Source organism: Musca autumnalis, unplaced genomic scaffold, assembly GCF_047663935.1.
Source record: "Musca autumnalis isolate F117 unplaced genomic scaffold, ASM4766393v1 scaffold_2, whole genome shotgun sequence".
NCBI classification, from domain to species: domain Eukaryota; kingdom Metazoa; phylum Arthropoda; class Insecta; order Diptera; family Muscidae; genus Musca; species Musca autumnalis.
Window position 1 is genome coordinate 7799822 of NW_027411755.1, and position 20477 is coordinate 7820298.

A 20477-nucleotide genomic window follows, 5' to 3' on the forward strand; every position below is an offset into this window, starting at 1 on the left:
CAAGATAAGCAGGCGAGGCAGGCCTTTACAACCTCTGAGAAATTTGGTGTTATCATGTCAAAGTTTCAATCCGCCTCATCATTTGAAAATATGAAGTAAATTAGTAGGTCATATGACGTACACAACAAAACAGTTGGCTACCATCATACGAATTTGACTTTCACGTCTTCAGCATGTTCCAACAAAATGCAAATAGTCAAAGTGCATTATTCTCGATGAGAACTACACGATTTGAAAAACAAGAGGATTTGATTGACGATTGTGTTTCTTTTTCATAAAAATTGCATATTGATTTGTACACAAAATTTCTCCATAAAATCCCTAAATTTGTAGGGCTTTTCCCCATCAAATCCCCAGCTCCCCAATCCTAAATTTTGTTCCCCATTTTCGAAAAAATATCCCCAGTTTGTGGAAAATCCCCAATACTTGCAACACTGCACCTACCTATAAAGTGACAAATAATATAGTCTGCTCTTCTGTTACCCACATCTAACAAAAATCCCCGGCCGTAGTCCGGCTACTTAAGAACACTTACATATATTTTAAAAGAAAGTTTTAATCGCATAGCCGACTTTTGCAACTGACCATAGGAGGAAGTCTTACATCCCCGGCCAAAAGCCGGCTACTTAAGAACCTTACAAGTTAAAAGTAAATTTTGATCGCGATTCTGATTAATAATTTAATAAATTATTATTAGAAAATGAAATTACCATTATTAAGTATTGGCGTTGCATAGGTTTAATAATAGTGAAAAAAGTAAAAAGTCAAGACCCATATCTCGGGAAGTGTGGATTTCCGCCCGGAAAATATACCTAATTATATATAATTGTGGTCAGGGCCCCAAGGACTATCCATGGTAAAAATTTAAGCCCGATCCGGGAGGAGCCCATAAAAAAGAAATGGTGTAAAAGTACGACATTTCCGAAATGTCAAGATCTCGGGAAGTATGGACTTCCCCAGGAAAACTATATATGTATATACTATATACTATATCGGGGTCCCAATGGCTACCTATGGTAATTTCAGGCCGATTCGAGAAGTGTCCCTAAACGACGCTTGTTCCCAAGATTTTTTTTTTTAAATATGACACTTCACACTTTTTTCCTACATTCTAGTCAATAACAAACAATCCTTATATGATGCTTGTTTTCGAACATCAAAAGTACCGAAAAGCACAAATGTGTACTAATTGTAACAACCTTGACATCACTGGCATTTACTCATCAATTTCCCCCAAAACACAATTCGTAAGGTAGAGGAGTAGCGCGCCCTTTACTATCAATACTACAACAATTTTATATGTCGTTGTCGTCTTCGTTGTTGTAGTAGAGAAAAAATTTCAAACTCATAAATAGGTGGTAAAGTTTAGGCAAAATAACAAAAAAATGCAAGGCAAATGTTTCAAAAAGAACACGAAAATGTGTTTTTGGTGTGTGAAAATACCCACCTTTAGTTTGTATCCAGTTGGAATGAATCTGTTTTTCTTATTGGAAGAATGAAGTTGGTTAATCCGTTACGTTGAAAAAACAAATGGGCCAGTTGTGATGACTGTTGTTTTCGTTTTTTATTTATTCACACTTTTCAAAACTACGTTTGGTAATTTACTACAAAGCAATCACTCGTTTCTTTTTTTCTTTGCTCAAGGTGGAGTTGTGAAGGGATTTTTTACTTTTGTAACTGGGTTTTGAATTTGCTTTATGATTACACAATAGCAACAACACTGAAGCCGAAAAAACACTTGAACGAACAACAGCACACACAAAACAAAATATTTGGATTGCTTCACAACAAAAATTAACACTTCAAACTTTTTCCTTTAATTCACTTTTTCCATTATAATTTTGTTAACTTTTCTTCTTTTTTAGATTTCCTTTTATTGATACACTTCTCTTGGCTCTTCTCTATTTTATATATTTTTACAAAATTGTATGACTCTTGTTTGTTTCTTTTTATACAATGTTTTTCCGTTTGGTTGAAATCATCTGCATAAAGGACCATCGAACCACCATCTTCACCCAAAACCGTTGGTGATGTCTAAATCTAACCGCGTTTATGACTTCAATACCTCAGCCGCAAAACAACAACTGTTTTGTCAGAGTCTTTCTTGTCTTTGAATATTATTTTTATTTAAAACGTCTCTCAGAGACGTCATCGACAGTGTTATTTTTTATTATTTTGTTGTGGAAATGAGTTAGTTGCTCGTTTTATTCGTCTTCGTCTTATTGTTGTTATTGCCGTTGAGTGTTGGGGCTGTTCTGTTGTGCATGATTTAAGGTGAGCAGGCGCTCCAATGACAACCAACAACAATGATGGCAATGGAAAAAAGTAACCGTAATAAAATACAATTCGAAGTTGTGTTCTCTCTCGTATTGGGGGGAAAACAACAAAACAAAAAAAAAACAATTGCAATAACAACAATTAACTTACAACTTCACAACAAAACCAACAAAAATTGCAGGCTTGTTGTAAGATAAAGCAACGAACGAATGTAATACTTTTTCCCTCTTCTTCCTTTTGACTTTCTGAAATTTTACTACAAATCAAAATAATAAAACACAACATGGCTCTTTCTCTGCTTCCTCTCATTTTGGATACGCATGTTTGCTCTCATTGTTGTATTTTGCAAGTTGCCCCCTCCCCCCCACTCCCCTACTTCACAAAGAAAATCGTATTTTTTCGTAGTTTACTTGAAGGAAATGTGAACTAAACTAAAGTAAATTTAGGGGAAAATTGGAAAGTAGGGAAAACTAATAATAGTTAATTATATAATATTTATGCATTAGTTTATATAAACTTTTGCTGTATTAACTATTTAATGAGAATTATGGTAATTGATTTATTGCTTTCTCTCTTTTTCATTTACAATCAAAGGATAACTCAACACCCTAGGGATTTGTAAAAAAGTTTACACCATTCACTGAACCCAATTACCACTAACAAAAAAATTAGGCCAAATTGAGAAAACACCTATTGGGAATTGGCGGGAATATTAATGGTTGTAATAACCTTAACATTCGGCAGTGGCAGGAATAAGGAAATGAACTTCAAAGGAAATAAGGATAATTTGGAAATAATTTTTATTTTTTGAATTACAAATGGCTAATAGAAATATGCATGGTTAATAAATGATTGGATGGATAGCAGAATAATAATATTTACAATAAGCTGAAAATTTTCTGGCTTAAATAGTACACACATCTTCATCTTAAATAGTACACACATCTTCTAAAACTCATCAAAACATGGACGCCGAGACCCCATTTCCAATACCAGAAATTCAGTTGATATAAGAAAGATTTGAGCCAAATTTTGGCGCCCTACGTCAATTGATTTGGCAGATTAATAGTGTTTACCCAATACTTGGGTAAATACTCGAAATCGGGGTACCTTATACGGGGGTACAATAAAACGGGGGCTACAAGAAAACGTGGACCTTCGTTGACAAATTTTTGCAAGTATATTTTATACACATTGAGAACTTACTGTGCCAAATTTCGGCCAATTAGATCGTAAAGATTGTAAAATGGGGCTAATAAATAACAAACACCTTACATAGGGAGGTACGGTTATATGGGGGCTATGTCAAAACATGGACCCAGAGCCCCCATTTTCAATGCCAGGAGTTCAGTTTATATTAAAAAGGTTTCAGCCAAAGTTTGGCACGCTACGCTAATTGGTTTGGCAGTTTCACAAGCTAAGCCCATGTTTATATTATAGCTTTTTGCAGGGTTAACCTTCTTTATGAGGATTTATTTGAAATTTAAGCAATGGAATTGACATTTGGAACCCAGTGGGTTTGTTACATCCGGTTATATATTAACGTACTATAACCCTGGAATTGGCCTGGAATTGTATTGACGGTTTAATATAGTAAATACCCACAAATGGGTAAATACCAATTTACCGGGTATTTACCCACTGTCCATCTCTAATAAACATGATTTTCAACAGCATTGCCATATTGAAATACCTAAATTAAGTATAAATTCAATTTTATTTTGTGTATTTAGATCGCGGATAGTACACGAATTAATTTGAATTACAACAGTATATGCAAATTAAGCCTATTGTCTGTCTAGGGTATAAGCATCAATAAACTAATGGGTCGATTCCGTATTGCGACGCGAGTCATGTCGCGTCGTCTATCGTCTCTGTGACAAAATATAATAAATGTACTACCTAAAGCGATAGATTTTTTTCTATCGCTTAAAATAAAAAGTTATCGGAGATGTTGCGGAGCGTTTTTTGTTTTGATTTGAATAAATTAGAAAAACATATCAGAGCAAGTTGAACACAAAAGTTATAGTCTTCTAAAATGATAAGCTCAGTGGAACTATTTTTTGATGATAGTGAAGAAGATATAGTTAAGGTAGCATCTATCAGACGACACTTAAGAGATAAATCTAATCCTTTAGAATTGCCATCAGTATGGTGAGTTTGTTTGCTTTCCAACATTCATCAAAATAATTGTTAATTTTTTAGGTTTAAAGCGTATTTTCGGTTTCCAAAAGACGCTGATATTTATATAGTAGTGGCATTAGACTTTAAAAAAACCCACAGATCAACAGCAATACAGCCGCTCCTTAAAGTGTGTGCTGCTTTAAGGTTTTTTGCAGAAGAAAGCTTTCAAAAATCCCATGGCAATGACTTTAACCTCGGGATGGCTCAACCCACATTGTCAAAGGTATTAATCGAAGTTCTGGAGTTATTAATAGAGGAAAAACTGTGTAAAATTTGGATTATATATATATAATTGTTCCACAAACATCCCATAAGGGACAAGGGAGACATCTCTCATATCAATGAGTGCACCCCGATTCATATTAGGTCAATGATATGGGACCTACAGTTTATCGCCGAGTCCGAACGGCGTGTCTAAGACACCACTTCTGTAGAGAAGTTTTACATGGCTGAAATTAAAAGAAGAGGAAAATCATCAAAATAAAAACTATTTTTATTCAAAAACAAAAATCCCGGGCGTTGTCGGGACCAAAGGAAGATGTTCGCCATTTATATCTGAGTAGAGGATATTTTACTTTAAACGTTTTTTTGGCAAGTACGTTGTCAATTTCTACATCATTTTGAGGTTTTTCATTTTCTACCTCAGCAGATTGTCCAATTTCTTTGTTATTATCATCCCATGTCTCTTCAATTCCGTAGATCGCACCTGCAGGATTTGAAACCATATTAATTTGCAGTAAGTCTGCTACCTGCTGCTCCATCGACGACAAAAATATTTCTTGTGATGGTCCACCTCCTGTAGCTGTAATGTTCTTCTTATTTTGAGACATTTTTTCTTTGGTTTGAATTTAAAATGAGTCCATACTCTGTGCCTTTCATCTGGTGTACGCACACAACTATTTCATTGCTCCGCAACACCCTTCCACACTTCATCAGAAGTGGCTTTAGTTTCGCCAAAAAGTCTGACTCCACGAGCTTCGTTTGGGTGGGCTTCTATTTTTTCAAGCAGAATTTTAAATTGATGTTTTGTAGTAATTTTTAACAATATAATGGTCTGTTCCAGTACTGCAAGATTCTACTAATTTTTAATATTTTTTCCGATAACATAAAGGAAAAAATGTTATCGTAGTAAAAAATAGTAGCTTCTTGCAGGTTCAGGAACAGAGCATAAGTCATGGTAGAATAAGAAAAGGTAGCAGCAATACACAGCTGACTAAACTGGGCTGTAACGTTAGTGTCAAATTTCATATGACATTTTATACATTTATTTCTATTTCGATGTACATTAGGGACATATATTTTTTGAGAAAAAAATATATCATTCGGAAAAAACCATTTCCCAGAAAGACTTCTTCATATCAATGATATGTGTCCTCCTCCAAGTTCGAACGATAAGCCGCGCAGTAAATCCCCGCTTGTAGAGGCGATACAACGTTTGTTAATATGTGAGGTATTTTGTTAAAATTTAAAAAAATAAAGCCCTAATAAACATGTGCTTCTTTGATTTCTAAAACAAAACATTGAAACAGTTTCTCCTTTTTCTATGAATTTCCAGCCACCCCAAACTTTTCTGCAAGAATACTACTTTCTGCGAGAATTTATGCATTTAGTGGAATGATGTGGAAACATAAAAATTGAAAATGTAACGAATTTTCATTCATGTTTTCCAAAATATTCAACCAAATGTGAAAAATTATTAGTTTTTTAAATTCCAATAATTTATAGACATTTCCTTATTTTGTTTACAAATACAACTGACAGTAACGTTACAAACAAAAACAAATTCCTTTGTGGTTGTTGTTCGAGTTGTATTTGTTGTAGTATTAACTTTACCTTATATTTGTTCTACCATGAATATAAGTACTGAAACACCAAAAAACGTATATAACATAAAATAAATTCACTTAAAATAAATGAAAATGTTACTTACGTTTCAATTTTTCGTTTTTATTCGTTTGTAAAAATGCACGGCGACAGCTAATTTGTTGTCGCCGGGCGATTTTTGCCATACGTAATGGAAAAATTGCAACTAGCAACGTGATACGACTCGCGTCGCAATAAGGAATCGACCCATAAGACTATTGTCTAGGGTATAAGCATCAATAAACTAAATAATTATTTAAGCTGTTGAACAATGTGCTTTATCTGCCTATCATCTCTGGCATTGCATTTAAAACTGGCAATGCTGTTGTTAAATTAGCGTCATTTTTAATTGTTGGCAATGCCCTTTGTTTAGTTGGGCAACAACAAATTCTCCAGTTCGATAGGATAAAATGTTGAGGTGAGGGAGGGGTGATCCATAGGTTATGTTTCTCAGTTACCGTATATGATGAGCAGTGGGGGGAGAAAAGAACCAAAGAAATAAAAACACAAGCAGTATCAATTTAAATATAATAATATGCTGGAAGTTTATTTGTGACTCTTTTCATACAACAAAATAGATTACCTTTTGTAATCGGTGGTATTGGCGACAGAGGCCTTTTTGTAATAACGCGTAGACGTTATTCTTCGACAAATGACTAATGACAAGTGAACGCAGAGGTTCTGAGTGATCGCAGAGGATCCCATGTCATATACTACTACAATTACAATTATTCCAGTGAGAGCAAAGTGTAACAAGGCGAGCAAACCGACAACAACCGATGCCCAGCGGCGATCCGCACACTACGGTATCCGCAGAGGGAATTGTAGAGGAGATGCCAGTGCGCCAATCAGCATCCGTGATTGATCGAGCAGGGGAAGTTGTGGGACAAAGTATCTAACTTATACATTGCCGCCCACCTTGATACACGTAAGCGTGGATCAACAAATTAAAGCTAGGAATAATTACAATAAAGATTAATAATATTATACCAATATGTCAGTAAGAAGATTCATGAACGTAAATTCAGATTTCAGGTGAGCTATAGTTCAAATTAGCGATTTCTATAAACGAATAATTAAGAAATGATCGACTCCGATATTCGCTCGATTCAAGAATATGGAGACGAGTCACTGAACAAATTAATTATAGTTTTCAAGTTATAACAACAATTAACTATAGTGGTCGATTTCAACGTAACGTACGAGATTACGAACTAGAGGCGAGAGGAACCAAACCAGTGAGGAGGTACCCAAAAATAGACTTTTGGGAAGCTACGAATTCAAAACTATCTTTGACCGTTCCCAAAAGCAAACTATTATCTGAGGAGGAGGTTGGTGTGGTCCGAAGACCGATCCAACAAACGAAGTTCTCGACTTTTGACATCAGTAAAAGCCGGAGAGGAGGTTGAACGCGACAAAGAGGGACTAAATACTCGACTTTTGATCTTGGAAAAAGCCGGAGAGGTATTTGCGCGCGACAAAGAAGGGGTAAATACTCGACTTTTGACCTTTGTAAAAGCCGGAGAGTGGTTTGGGTGCGAAAAAGTGGAATTATGTTCTCGACTTTTGACATCAGTAAAAGCCAGAGTTGTCTTCGTTGAAGAAGCAACAACTTTTCTAATTTGCAAAGTATTAGTATCTGGAAGATTGCTTTGGCATTTATTAGAAGAGCGGGTCGACATATTGCACTTAGACTCTCGACTTTTGACATTTGTAAAAGCCGGAGAAGTGCAGGGCAATGTAGAAATGCCTGTAGGGTGTCGGGGCTGCGACAAAACACAACTGTGATCTCGACTTTTGACATCAGTAAAAGACGGAGACAGTTTTGATGTAGCCGGAGCTCTTCTAACATGTGGCCGGTGGAGAAGGCTATGATGCCGTTGTTTGCACAAATTGCAATTATGTTTGCTTTGGCAAGATTTAATTACATGGCCACGAGTTAAGCAATTAAGGCAGCACTTATACTTTTTAACAATTGAGAATTTATCCTCAAACGAAAGTTCTTTGAACCGAGGGCAGACACGCAGAACATGACTCTGGTGAGGACAAATTGGGCAACAATATTTCTGGGCTGAACTATTGGATGAAGTTTTCGATTTGGACAACGATTGTTTGGAGGATTTAGATAGAGCAACATTATTGGGTGACGAGTCAGTGAGTTGATTCCCGTACATGTTGTGAATACAAACCAATGTTTGTATCCTCTCTGTGAGGAAAGCATCTAAGTCTCGCCAAGAAGGCAACGAAGACTTGTTCTTGATACTTTGCTCCCACAGAGTCAAAGTTAACTTTGGCAAACGCTGCAAACAAATACAAACTACTATTGGATCCCAATGATCCGTGATGACGTCATAGACGGTCATTGCAGCAAGACAACTACTAATCCCACGCTGAATGGTTTTCAAACCAGAGCAAGTTTCTTTATCCAAAGAAGGGAGACTGAGCAATTGTTGGATGTGACTATTTACCACGATACGTTTATTGTCATACGTATCCGACAATGCTTTCCACGCTAAGGGGAAACTAGAATTGGTGAGTGGAAATGACGAGACGACTTCGCGAGCCTCACCGGTGGTTTTCTGCAACAAATAGCAAAGGCGCTCAATGTCTGACAGACGCGAATTTTCAACAAATAAGGTGGTGAAAAGATCCCTAAAGGAGGGCCAAGTCATAAATCCACCAGCAAAAACATCAATGTCGATTGGTGGCAATGGTAAGCTGTGGGTATCGACAGGTGATGTGGAGTTAGCAACAGGGTCACTAGAGCAATTGCAAGGATTGCAAAAAGTTTCAGGTGGAGCAGGTACGGAGGGAGAAGCAGACTGCACAGGAACCGACGGGACGGATTCGTCCAATGACCTATTGGGTGGAGTTGCTACTTCAGCAAGATTCAACGAGTGTTTGGGAGGTCGTGAGATTTCTAAAGATTTACTCGAAAGCAAACCTGGAGATTGTGTTTCTTTTGAAACGTTCAACAATTCATTTTGTGGAGGTGGTGAGATTGGGGAAGCTATAGCAGATGATGGAGTTTCAGTGCCTGAAGATTTAAGGCGTTCAAGATGCCGACTAATTGTGCTAATGCACCGAAGGTAAGCAATGTAGGATGTGGCGTACTTTTCCTCAACGACATCAATACCATCAGCCTGTGCAGTCTCGGATGTCGTGAGGTAGTTTTTGCACTCGTCATAAGTGCTTTTGACTTTAGACCACAATTTTTGAAACTCAGAACTGTGGATTTCGAAATAATATACATTATTGTTGGATTCACTACTTCGTTCAAACGATGCTACACGTTTCAAAAAGATGTCAGAAGCTCTAACAAAACGAGTGTGTGGGGTGACTGACATCTCGAAGTTTAAATTCAGAAAAATCAGTGAAAATCTACAACTGAATTTGCAACGAATGTTGAAAAATGGAAATTCAGTTTAAGCACAAATTGCTATAGCTCAAAGGAAATAAGAAATTTCCACGAAAACCTCAAAATTTCTACGAATACTACAGAAAAATAGCAAGGTGTAATGATTTTTGTAATTAAAGTAGGGCGAAATAGGAGAGAATTTAAATACACTTCCTCAGGGCGAACAAGAACTACTTTAATTTTGTCAAAATGCAAAAAATGTATATAGTGCTACCTAGTGTAGGGTGTATGATAAGGTGAGATAAGCCAATGGTAGGGTGTAGTTTCCAAAATCCAACGACAAGTAAGCTATTAATATGAAAACACTGATGTTTGCACCAGAAAATCAACGCAAATCAATTAATTTGTCTGAAATATATATTGTTCGGTTGACAAGTTGGTGCAATGTATGCCAAAAGTAGGGTGTATTTGTCCAAAAATACCGAAACCCCTACGGAGACTCAATAATTTTCCAAAATGTTTACAAATATTGCCAAAAACAATATAAAAATGCCGAAAAACAATTATTTTTCACGAATGTTCTCTGCTGGATAAATGTGCAATAAATGCCGAGTGTAGGGTGAATTTGTCCAAAAATTCCAAAAACCCTACTGCTAATTAATTAGATTTCAAAAAATTATCGAAAAATAATTTTCAAAATTAATTATTAAAAAAACTATTTGTGCTGTTTTACCCCACTGTACTATTTGTACTTTCTTACCCCACTGTGCTGCACACACAAGCGACGCTAGCAGAGAAATGTCTATGTGTATGCAGCGAAGCTCCCACTGAACAACAGACGTTGCAAACGACCAAGCAAGTGAGTGCTGAGGATCAGCAGAGTTTTGTTGGTAATTTTTGCAACGTTACTAATAGACGCGGCAAAAAGGCGGGAACGTTGTTGTTAGAATTCAATGTATTTTCTCAAAGTAGAATAATTAGTATGAGAATAGAACGAACGAATGTGTTTGGTTGGGGATCTATACAATTGTAACAAAGAAATGAAATGCAGCGAGAATTTGGATGGTGCGTTGTTATTGTAAATTTGGCTGTGCAAATTTTCAAAGGGTTTTATGTAAACCGAGGGGGAATAACAACGCCAAATATTTTTGGATGGAGAGGATCGTACCAACAACTAATACCAAACGACAATGTGCAATGTGTGTTGTTGTTAAATTTGCGAATGCAAATTTTCAAGAAAAGGTCTTCGTTAGAAAAGAACCTTGGGGAATAGCAACAATACAAATAAATTTTAAATGATCAGCACTCAGACAGATAAGTGTAATGAGAGTTAAATCAGTGCGTGTAATAATTTAACAACCAAGAATTCGAGAGCGAATGGAAGTTGACGATGTTGTTATTGCAAATATTACAAAATATATTTGCAAGTTCTCAGTTAGAAAGAGAAGAGCCACAATCCGAATTTTACAAAGTAACAACACCGAATGCTTTGTATGATCAACGCGACGTAGGGTGATCAGTACAACAAAATAAAACTAGCAAGTTTAGCAAGAACTAAGAACGTTTTCACACGATAAGGTTTGCCTGCTCAAAAACGTGGTTTCCGTTTTGACTCTCATTCGTAATTTTCACATCTAGTGTTGCGTTTTTGAAGTCATTGTATACAAGCGTACTTTTTGAACAAAAAGAAGTACGGTTTTACATAAATGTACCAAAAAGGTTTATGTGTGTATTGTATTTGAAAATTAAAAAAGTAATTCTTGTGAATCCCATAAAATTGCGCGCATGCCATGTAAAAAATAATGTAATAATTCTTACCACCTGAAGGTAAGATGATACCTGCGTTACCAGCGTAAATTTTTCAAGAAAGATTTTTATGAAATAGGGAAATACCTTTGTTATTAACAGGTACATAGAAGTCATGTTTTGAAGAACACCTTTATTTGTAAAAAATATGATGAAACAGGTAGATAATATCTTACATGCTAGTGTTGTATGTATGGTACTTTATGTACGTTTTCGTTCACTTACTTCCAGATTTTGTTTCAACACTGACACAATTTACGAATGACAATCAAAACGGACAACGCATTTTTGAGCAGGCAAACCTTATCGTGTGAAAACGTTCTAAGACGCTTTATGTGGAGGGATGAAGCAATTAACACACGTAGTGATGACAATAGTCGACCAAAGTGCAAATTGCAAGACTAGAAACGACGATTGGAAGTTATGAGTGTTAGAACGTTTTCACACGATAAGGTTTGCCTGCTCAAAAATGCGTTGTCCGTTTTGGTTCTCATTCGTAAATTGTGTCAGTGTTGAAACAAAATGTGGAAGTAAGTGAACGAAAACGTACATAAAGTACCATACATACAACACTAGCATGTAATATATTATTTACCTGTTTCATCATATTTTTTACAAATAAAGGTGTTCTTCAAAACTTCTTCTATGTACCTGTTAATAACAAAGGTATTTCCCTATTTCATAAAAATCTTTCTTGAAAAATTTACGCTGGTAACGCAGGTATCATCTTACCTTCAGGTGGTAAGAATTATTACATTATTTTTTACATGGCATGCGCGCATGAGGCAACAATTTTAACAACGCATACATTTTACCTAATTTTATGGGATTCACAAGAATTACTTTTTTAATTTTCAAATACAATACACACATAAACCTTTTTGGTACATTTATGTAAAACCGTACTTCTTTTTGTTCAAAAAGTACGCTTGCATAAAATGACTTCAAAAGCGCAACACTAGATGTGAAAATTACGAATGAGAGTCAAAACGGAAACCACGTTTTTGAGCAGTCAAACCTTATCGTGTGAAAACGTTCTTAGTTGTTTTGGTGAGAACTAATAAGTTAGAGCAAATTATGATTTGTATGATCAACGCGACGTCGGATGATCAGTACAACAACGATTTAAACCAAATTTGTGTGTGGACTGTATAAGTAATAATTGTGAAACGAATTTAATTCACTCGCGTAGGGAGATTGAAATTCGACCAATGATTTATTTATTTACTGCTCAAACGAAAAATATTAACACTCGCGGTAGCTCACTTTTGATAGAAATCTGAGTTTACGTACCTGGTGTTAGTATGGTAATTTGTTGTTGTTTAGAGGAGATGCAATTTTCTTCAATATTTGTCCGTGCTAAGACAACAGCAAATGCTTCAAATCTCGTTGTATCACAATACAAGAGAGAGAGAATAGGCAACTGGAGCAGCGACAACAAAAAGGCTGGCTTCAATCCGGCTCGATGCGACCAAATGTTTAGTTGGGCAACAACAAATTCTCCAGTTCGATAGGATAAAATGTTGAGGTGAGGGAGGGGTGATCCATAGGTTATGTTTCTCAGTTACCGTATATGATGAGCAGTGGGGGGAGAAAAGAACCAAAGAAATAAAAACACAAGCAGTATCAATTTAAATATAATAATATGCTGGAAGTTTATTTGTGACTCTTTTCATACAACAAAATAGATTACCTTTTGTAATCGGTGGTATTGGCGACAGAGGCCTTTTTGTAATAACGCGTAGACGTTATTCTTCGACAAATGACTAATGACAAGTGAACGCAGAGGTTCTGAGTGATCGCAGAGGATCCCATGTCATATACTACTACAATTACAATTATTCCAGTGAGAGCAAAGTGTAACAAGGCGAGCAAACCGACAACAACCGATGCCCAGCGGCGATCCGCACACTACGGTATCCGCAGAGGGAATTGTAGAGGAGATGCCAGTGCGCCAATCAGCATCCGTGATTGATCGAGCAGGGGAAGTTGTGGGACAAAGTATCTAACTTATACACCCTTTATGTATCATCTGTGACATTGCATTTAAAACTGGCAATAATGTTGCTAAATCACTGTTGGAATTTTTGCAGTTGGCAACACTGTAACCGTTACCATGGAAAATAGTAAACACAGGTGTTTTTTTTTAATTCTTCTACATTAAATTGAAGATTATACTAAAGAAAACTCTGGAATTAAAAACGAAATCCTTTAAAAAATGACTACAACAAACAACGACTCCACAAAACCTGAAACCATACAAGATATCGCCTTCAAATTAGCCGAAGAACAACTACAACAACTGCAACTGGATGGTCCCAGAGAAAGAACACTCTTCCTACTTGGTTCAAAGAATGTGGGTAAAACAACTGTCATCAATAGTTTCTTTGATCGTGAAGAGACACCACGTCCCACCTTGGCATTAGATTACTCCTATGCCCGCAAGACAGGTGGAGTGCAGAAACAAATATGTCATATATGGGAATTGGGTTCACTGGATAGACAATTGGCTGAGGTGCCACTGAGAAGTCATGGTTTGGAAAATCTTTCCTGTGTCATAATGTTGGATTTGTCACAACCACAGCGTTTGTGGTATGACTTAAAGGAATCCTATGAAATCCTAAGAACTTATGCTGATAAACTTTTGCAAAGAGCGGAGGAGGATGGAGGAGAGGAGAAATTAAGGCGTCGCATTAAAAAGGATCATCCGGATTTGGCCACATTGGATCTAATGCCTTTTCCTGTTATAATAGTGGGTGGAAAATATGATTTGTTCATTGGAGCGGGTAAGTATTGAATATAGAAAAAGAATTAATAGTATTAATAGTTTTTCATGAAAGGGGCATTCTTTGTCGCATTCCTTAATCATGAAAAAGCTATTTGGCAACAAGATTCTATAAAATTGAACACCCATACGACCTCAGTCTGATTCGCCATTATCTAAGCAAGTAGATACGAAGTTTTAGACACGTTCTAATTCCTATCACTAGAAAGATATTGAGAAAACTTATTGACCTTTTACAAATCAATGGGCCGGCCTGTGGTAAGCTATGCGGCGTCAGTGTGGTATGCAAATGTTTGTGCTTCGCAGTGAAAACATATTCAAACCACCCAGAATGCCGTACTGAGGACTGCAACAGGGTGCCTCAGCGCAACAATATGTCAATGCAGTACATGCATTAGTGTTATCACAATGAGTATACCTGCCACAATATAGTGGACAGGCGTCCGCCACCTAGACACGTCAGGAAATATCTTCATGATCTGAAGATGTCTTAACGTACAAGCGAGAACCTCTATATCAGGCACGCTTGTATTGCATTCAATCCGATGAAGTTGCGTAGGCAGTTCAGAGGCATCGTGATTGTCGTACTCTTAGACCACCCCCATCCTCCCAATCCCACGGCAGCTGGCTCTTTCGTAACAGATAGGCCCGAAACCATTGTGTTTCGACCAGCGGCTGCCAACCCAGCATCAAACCTATACTCCTATGTAGGTTTCTATGCTGCTGCAACAACCCCCATCCATAGCAGCAGAAGAACTCCATCTACCAAGGCAAACACGAGTGGTTTTAGCCCAATTAATATCCGGAAGATGCAGCCACCTCAATTCCTATTGAGCCCGAATAGATAGCACGATACTCAACACATGCCCTGCATGGGGAGAGGGACAACCCGATACCCTCCATTTATTTAACTGTCCACTAAACCCACTCAGCTGTCTCTTGATGAATTATGAACGCAACCAGTCCATGGAATTTTCGCGTCTAGACACAGATCAATCTGAACCAGATAACTGAAAATTATAGACGAGCGAACTTTTTGCGTTACGAAAACAACAACAACCGCGAGTGGTTTTAACGTAGCTAAGATCAAGACTATTATAACGAACTCACCTCGCCGCCAGTTCAAGTTGCAGAAGATCTGAGTTTGAATTAAAAACCGATATTTGAGAATCACTTGAATTGTCCGGTCCAATTCTTACTCAGCAAGACGTCTGATGCTCGCCTTCAATATCGAGCTGATGGTGAGTGAGGCGCCAGGCTATCCTTTGATTCTCGTTAAAGATATATTTGTGTATTTCGATTTCATTCAATCTTCCAATCGTTAATTATTTCTTTTTTTCTCATCTCCTTTTCCAGAACCTGAAATAAAGAAACACATTTGCCGCTGCTTACGTTCCATGGCCCATTTGGTGGGTGCAAGTCTGCTATTCTATTCGAATAAAATCCAAAAGTTGGCAAAAACTTTACGCGATACAATTAGTCACCTGGCCTTTGGTTCACCGTCACATCCTTTTCGCAGCCACAATACCGATCACAATGATGCTCTTTCAATTTGGTTTGGTAATGATGCATGGGATAAAATAAGTCCAATGGGGGGTGTGCAAACTTTACAAAGTATTGAAGCACACCTCAATGAAGAAATACCACAAGTAACCGGCGAAACAAAAAATCATCAAGAAAAACAAGATCCAGCCAAAGATCCTGGATTTCGTGAAAGTGTTATTGATGAAATGCGTGCTCAAAAGGATGAAGAATTGCGTTTACTGATCAAGGATTCTGTGCAACAAAAGATGAGGGGTAAATTTGAAAGTGTTAAATAAATTCGAAATTCAAAACTCGGGATTTGTTTAATATTAGACTATAATTAATTTATTTGAATTTTTATTGACTTATTTTTGGTAAGACAATTGTTTATTTGTGGATTTAAGTTGGTGTGATTTGGGGCGTGTGTGTGGGTGTGTCTTATACAAAGAGGAATGATGGGATTTGGGGAGGTTTAAGGTTAAAGCTGGAAATTTAAGGATCGTTTGTTTGTGTTAAGGACTTTTTACAAGTTTTATATTTAATTGTTAAGTAAGAATGTTTTTTAGGTATTGAAATATTCAATTGTTTGGTATACATAATTGCAGTTTTACATAGTCTCAATTCCAAAACAAAAAACCAATGCTACACTGAGAAAAAATTTATTAAATTTTTAAAATTAATTAAAAATTCCCACTACAGCAATGATGATTTTGTTGTTGCGGTTTTTGTTTATTAATACTATGCTGTTTTTTTAATAAGTCTTGGCAGCTGCATTTCTACTACTTGATTGTTAAACTTTAAATTGTTTTCTAAAAACTCCTCCCCCATTTTTTTTTTAATTCTTAAAGAAAATTTTGGCAAACAAAAGAGAAAATTAACACGTAAAATTAGACAACAGAACAAGGAGAAAACAAAAAGAGGAACACAAAAAGGATTTTTGAAACAAAAGGGACATTACTACTTAATTTCTAGGAAAAAATAAACAAGGAAATAAAAATGAAACTAAAAATTGAATTGAAATTCAATTCACCTTTCTCGCATATTTTAATGCAGGCTAATTTGTCTTTTAAAAATTCCATATAGATTCTCTTATGCTGTCATCCAACTCAGCAGCAGGCAAAGCTTTAAGGGTACGTAAGGTTTCCATATAGAAAGTCAGTTCCGATGTTACCACCCCATGCTGGGGACCACCATTGTTAATAATATTCAAATCGAGCAATCTTTCCCTCAGTTTATCCTTGAAATTCTTGTGAACAATGCTGTAGATGGCATGGATTTGCTGTTCCGGCAGTATGGGCGCAATGGCCTCATGCAGCTTCACCAAATGCCTGGATATAATGCGAAAACACTGGGAAGGTATGGGTGGACGAGCATCCCAGCTATCCAATTGCATGGCAACACGATCACTGACAATGCCATAGATTTTATTTTCAATTTCCTTTATGTGACCATGATAATCACGTTCGATAATATCGAAACCCGTTACTGCTGTCGCATCGAATGTTTGGAAGTGGATCTTTATTTTGGGCAACAACCACAGCACCAGCTGCAGAGCGCGTGAGACCAAGGCCAAATTTGTGCTTGTAATGGTCTTCAGGCCAGCCACACGGAGAGCTCCTGCTCCAATTACCAATTGGCAGGAGCGTGAATTAAATGTCCTCAAGAGATCCACGACATTTCGTGCCAAATAACCCGCCACAATGGGCAAGCGCTGAGCACAGCGGCAATATTCGCAAAGCATTTGTACCAACAATAGAGCAGAGGCCACCAAGGTGTAGGGTTTAGATTCTACCAATAAAACAGGATTTGCCTGCTGTGCCGCAGCGCTATGACCATGGCCATTGGTCAAGGCAGAACTAATTGATAATGCGCTTCCTCCAACACCACAAAATTCCTTGTTGTCACAAATGCGATCAATGATTTTTTGAAATTCATTTGGAATGTCAACCTGGCGCCAGCGTTCAGTATCCAACAGCAAGGCCAATTTCTGTTTACGCTCTGCATGGAAACGATTTGCAAAGCGGCTGGCTTGTACTTTAACAGCCACCTTTAAGGGCACACTTGCCACACCACATATTGACTCACAGCCTTGGGCAAAATCATCCACCAAACTCGACAATTGTGATATTTCCTCAGCTGTTGCCACCGACTTTTCCAAACTTTGTTGTGACACCAAATTTGCACAGCGTTCATGACAATAATGACAGATTGCCGTCAGCAATTCATCCAGCTTTTCATGGACCTGTGACTGATCGGAGGCAGTAAGAAAAGCTTCAGAGTCTATAAGATTTACCGCTGTTTCCTGAGCGGCCTTTGCACCTTGTGACTCACAGGAACCTCCCGCAGCCGCATCTATGGTTTGACGCATAATATGCGTCACAGCATGAATACGTTGCAATACTGTCAGCAGAGCCACCTTTACTTTGGCCAGTAATGCAATCCATTCACTAATTGTCAGACTCTGGGCCTCCTCTCCCGCTCCAGTCAAACACAGTTCAGCATCACTGGAGGCAATGAATTCAATGACCAATTGTTTAATAATTGCCTTTATGGTAACAATTGCCTCATCCTTGTAGGCATCAACAAAGCTAAAGTTTTTCATACGCAACAAACCCATAACAATGCACACCAACTTATCTTCTTCGGCGCAGACACTGTCTGTCTCCTTCAGGACATCACTTAAGGGCCGATTTAAATCTGTGGTGGCATATCTTTCAAACTCGGTCGTTAACATTTTATCAATTAGCTTTTCCATTTCGTGCAGCTGCATGGGCAAGTGCTTAAAGCAATGGACTCCAATCAATTCTTGGGTCAAAATTTCTTGTGTGGTACCAATCAAATCCAAGGCAGCAACATAATCTTGGGTACCCAAAAGTAGTTGTAACATTGGTTGGGTTTTATGTACCGTGGCCATGAGTCTTAACTTATCCAAGACCTCCTCAAAATTTTGCCTCCTCTGGGCATAACGCAGTACACGGAATGTATCAACCACAACAGTTTCATTTAAAGCACGTAGTGATGACCTTAGGGCCTTGACTTTTTTGGCAGCCTCTTGCATTTCTGACATAATCGCATCCTGGGATGTCATTGCATGGAAAAATGCTGCCGATTTTTGTGATACCTGTTGGGCAATTTTCACCTCCACAATATCTAAATAATGTGATAATTGCTCCTGCAACAGGCGACCAGTACGCCTTCGATCCTCGCCACTGGATGATTGTAAAATATCGGGGAAAACTTGACTAAACGTTGGGGCATGTTGTAAATTGAGCTGTTCCTTGAGAAATATATCGGGTATTGCGTTTAAATTTACATCGTGACTGGGTGATGAAGGCATTGCGGATGTTCCTTTTGTTCCCGCTTCTTCTAATTCCATTGCTTGTTGGCTACACAAACGTTCATGACGTTTATAGCGTTTTCCAATTTTTGCTAAATATTTCTCGAAATCAGTATGCGTAACTTCTGGCAGATAGGGTGTAGCAGGCACATGATTACGTTCAACAAAATCAACACCCCATTTCTTGGTAAACAAGTTGCTCTGTTTGCCTCGAGAGGGGTCATTGAGTACGGCCGGCAGGTTTTGGGCCGCCGAAAATACAGACCATTCGGGTGGCATTTCTCTTGTCTGTTGATTTACATGATACTTGGCCACATGGGCATCATAGTCACGATCCGATACACCGTCCAGCGGTAGAGATGGGCAAACACCATTAAAACCATAGCGGCAAACATAGGAGCCACCTTCACGTGTACAGTGGCGTTCTCGTAGATGCCTGCAAAGAAAATGTTTTAATCGGTTTGCAATTTCAAATAACTCAATGGACTTACTTGACAAACTCATTCACAGCTTTAAAATTTTCCCTCGGGCAATAGTAACACGATTCCCAACTGTTAAGACCTGCCTTGCCTGCACTTTCAAGGCCTTTTGTTGAGTTAACAACATTATTACCAAAACTTCTCGTTGACTGCTCACTGGAATTTTCTTGCAAGTCACTTATCTCACTAACGTTAGATGTCTTTCTGGACAGAGAATTGGCGATATTTGGTGGTATTGTAGCCATAACACATTCTTCAAAGCCGTAATTAAGGAAATTGATTTTTTCTACTTAATTGTTCTCGTTCCTTATGTCAATATTTGTTTATACTTTTTCTCGTCTTTTCCTTTGTTTTTCGAGCCGTTCTTCTTCTTTGTTTGTAGTCTATATTGCATATATTCGAATTTTGTAGTTAATTGTTTAAATTTTGTTAAATGTTATGTTTTTATTAGTTTTTTATAGCATTTTCGTTTTTGTAAAAATAATTCCACAACAGCAAAATATATTTTTCGTCATCTGTCAAAATGTACAGTACCCAGTTGTGTAGCTCTGTTCTAGGGAACTAGGGAATAACTAGGGAATAACTAGCAATTGTGCTGGCCATGGTACAATAACACAGGTAGCATTATCATGCCAGCTGATGGTAACATAATGTGTCAAGTGCATTGAATTGATGTCAAATTTTGACACCTTATGTTACCAACAATTGCCGATGCGGCTACCTGTGTATTTGTACCATGGTGCTGGATACTGGTAAACACTAGTAGTTACCACCCAATCTACTCGCAATTCTAGAGACTGGTGAATTCATGGTATAAGTAAAGAGGTAGATTTAAATGAAAAAAATCTATAGAACCCTAGTTTA

General features: G+C 37.5%; 3 protein-coding genes across 3 annotated transcripts in view; 1 reads left to right on the forward strand and 2 right to left on the reverse strand.

Annotated features, from left to right (window-relative positions):
- numb (NUMB endocytic adaptor protein) overlaps positions 1 to 2094 on the reverse strand; it is a 113059-nt gene extending 110965 nt beyond the window's left edge. The window contains exon 1 of the mRNA XM_073966795.1: positions 1448 to 2094. The gene's annotated coding sequence lies outside the window, so the exon portion shown is untranslated. The remainder of the gene's footprint in view (positions 1 to 1447) is intronic.
- An 11497-nt stretch (positions 2095 to 13591) lies between these two features.
- Positions 13592 to 16822, forward strand: LOC141393601 (cytoplasmic dynein 2 light intermediate chain 1). Its single transcript, XM_073966797.1, has 2 exons — positions 13592 to 14274; positions 15630 to 16822. The coding sequence occupies exons 1-2, from the start codon at positions 13707 to 13709 to the stop codon at positions 16091 to 16093; spliced, it is 1032 nt and encodes a 343-aa protein (XP_073822898.1). The 5' UTR covers positions 13592 to 13706; the 3' UTR covers positions 16094 to 16822.
- Positions 16116 to 20173, reverse strand: scat (VPS54 subunit of GARP complex scat). The gene is made up of 2 exons (XM_073966796.1): positions 19626 to 20173; positions 16116 to 19570 (listed from the first exon to the last, which is right to left on the reverse strand). Exons 1-2 carry the CDS (start codon positions 19856 to 19858, stop codon positions 16864 to 16866), a joined length of 2940 nt encoding a protein of 979 aa, XP_073822897.1. The 5' UTR covers positions 19859 to 20173; the 3' UTR covers positions 16116 to 16863.
- Between the last annotated feature and the right edge of the window lie 304 nt (positions 20174 to 20477).

What these genes read in the sequence shown, in the direction of transcription:
- LOC141393601 (XM_073966797.1), top strand. Translation starts at nt 13,707, where the DNA reads ATGACTACAACAAACAACGACTCCACAAAACCTGAAACCATACAAGAT. An exon ending in TGATTTGTTCATTGGAGCGG is followed by an intron (nt 14,275 to 15,629) that starts GTAAGTATTGAA and finishes CTCCTTTTCCAG; the next exon opens with AACCTGAAATAAAGAAACAC.
- scat (XM_073966796.1), bottom strand. Translation starts at nt 19,858, where the DNA reads ATGGCTACAATACCACCAAATATCGCCAATTCTCTGTCCAGAAAGACA. An exon ending in GCTGTGAATGAGTTTGTCAA is followed by an intron (nt 19,571 to 19,625) that starts GTAAGTCCATTG and finishes TTTTCTTTGCAG; the next exon opens with GCATCTACGAGAACGCCACT.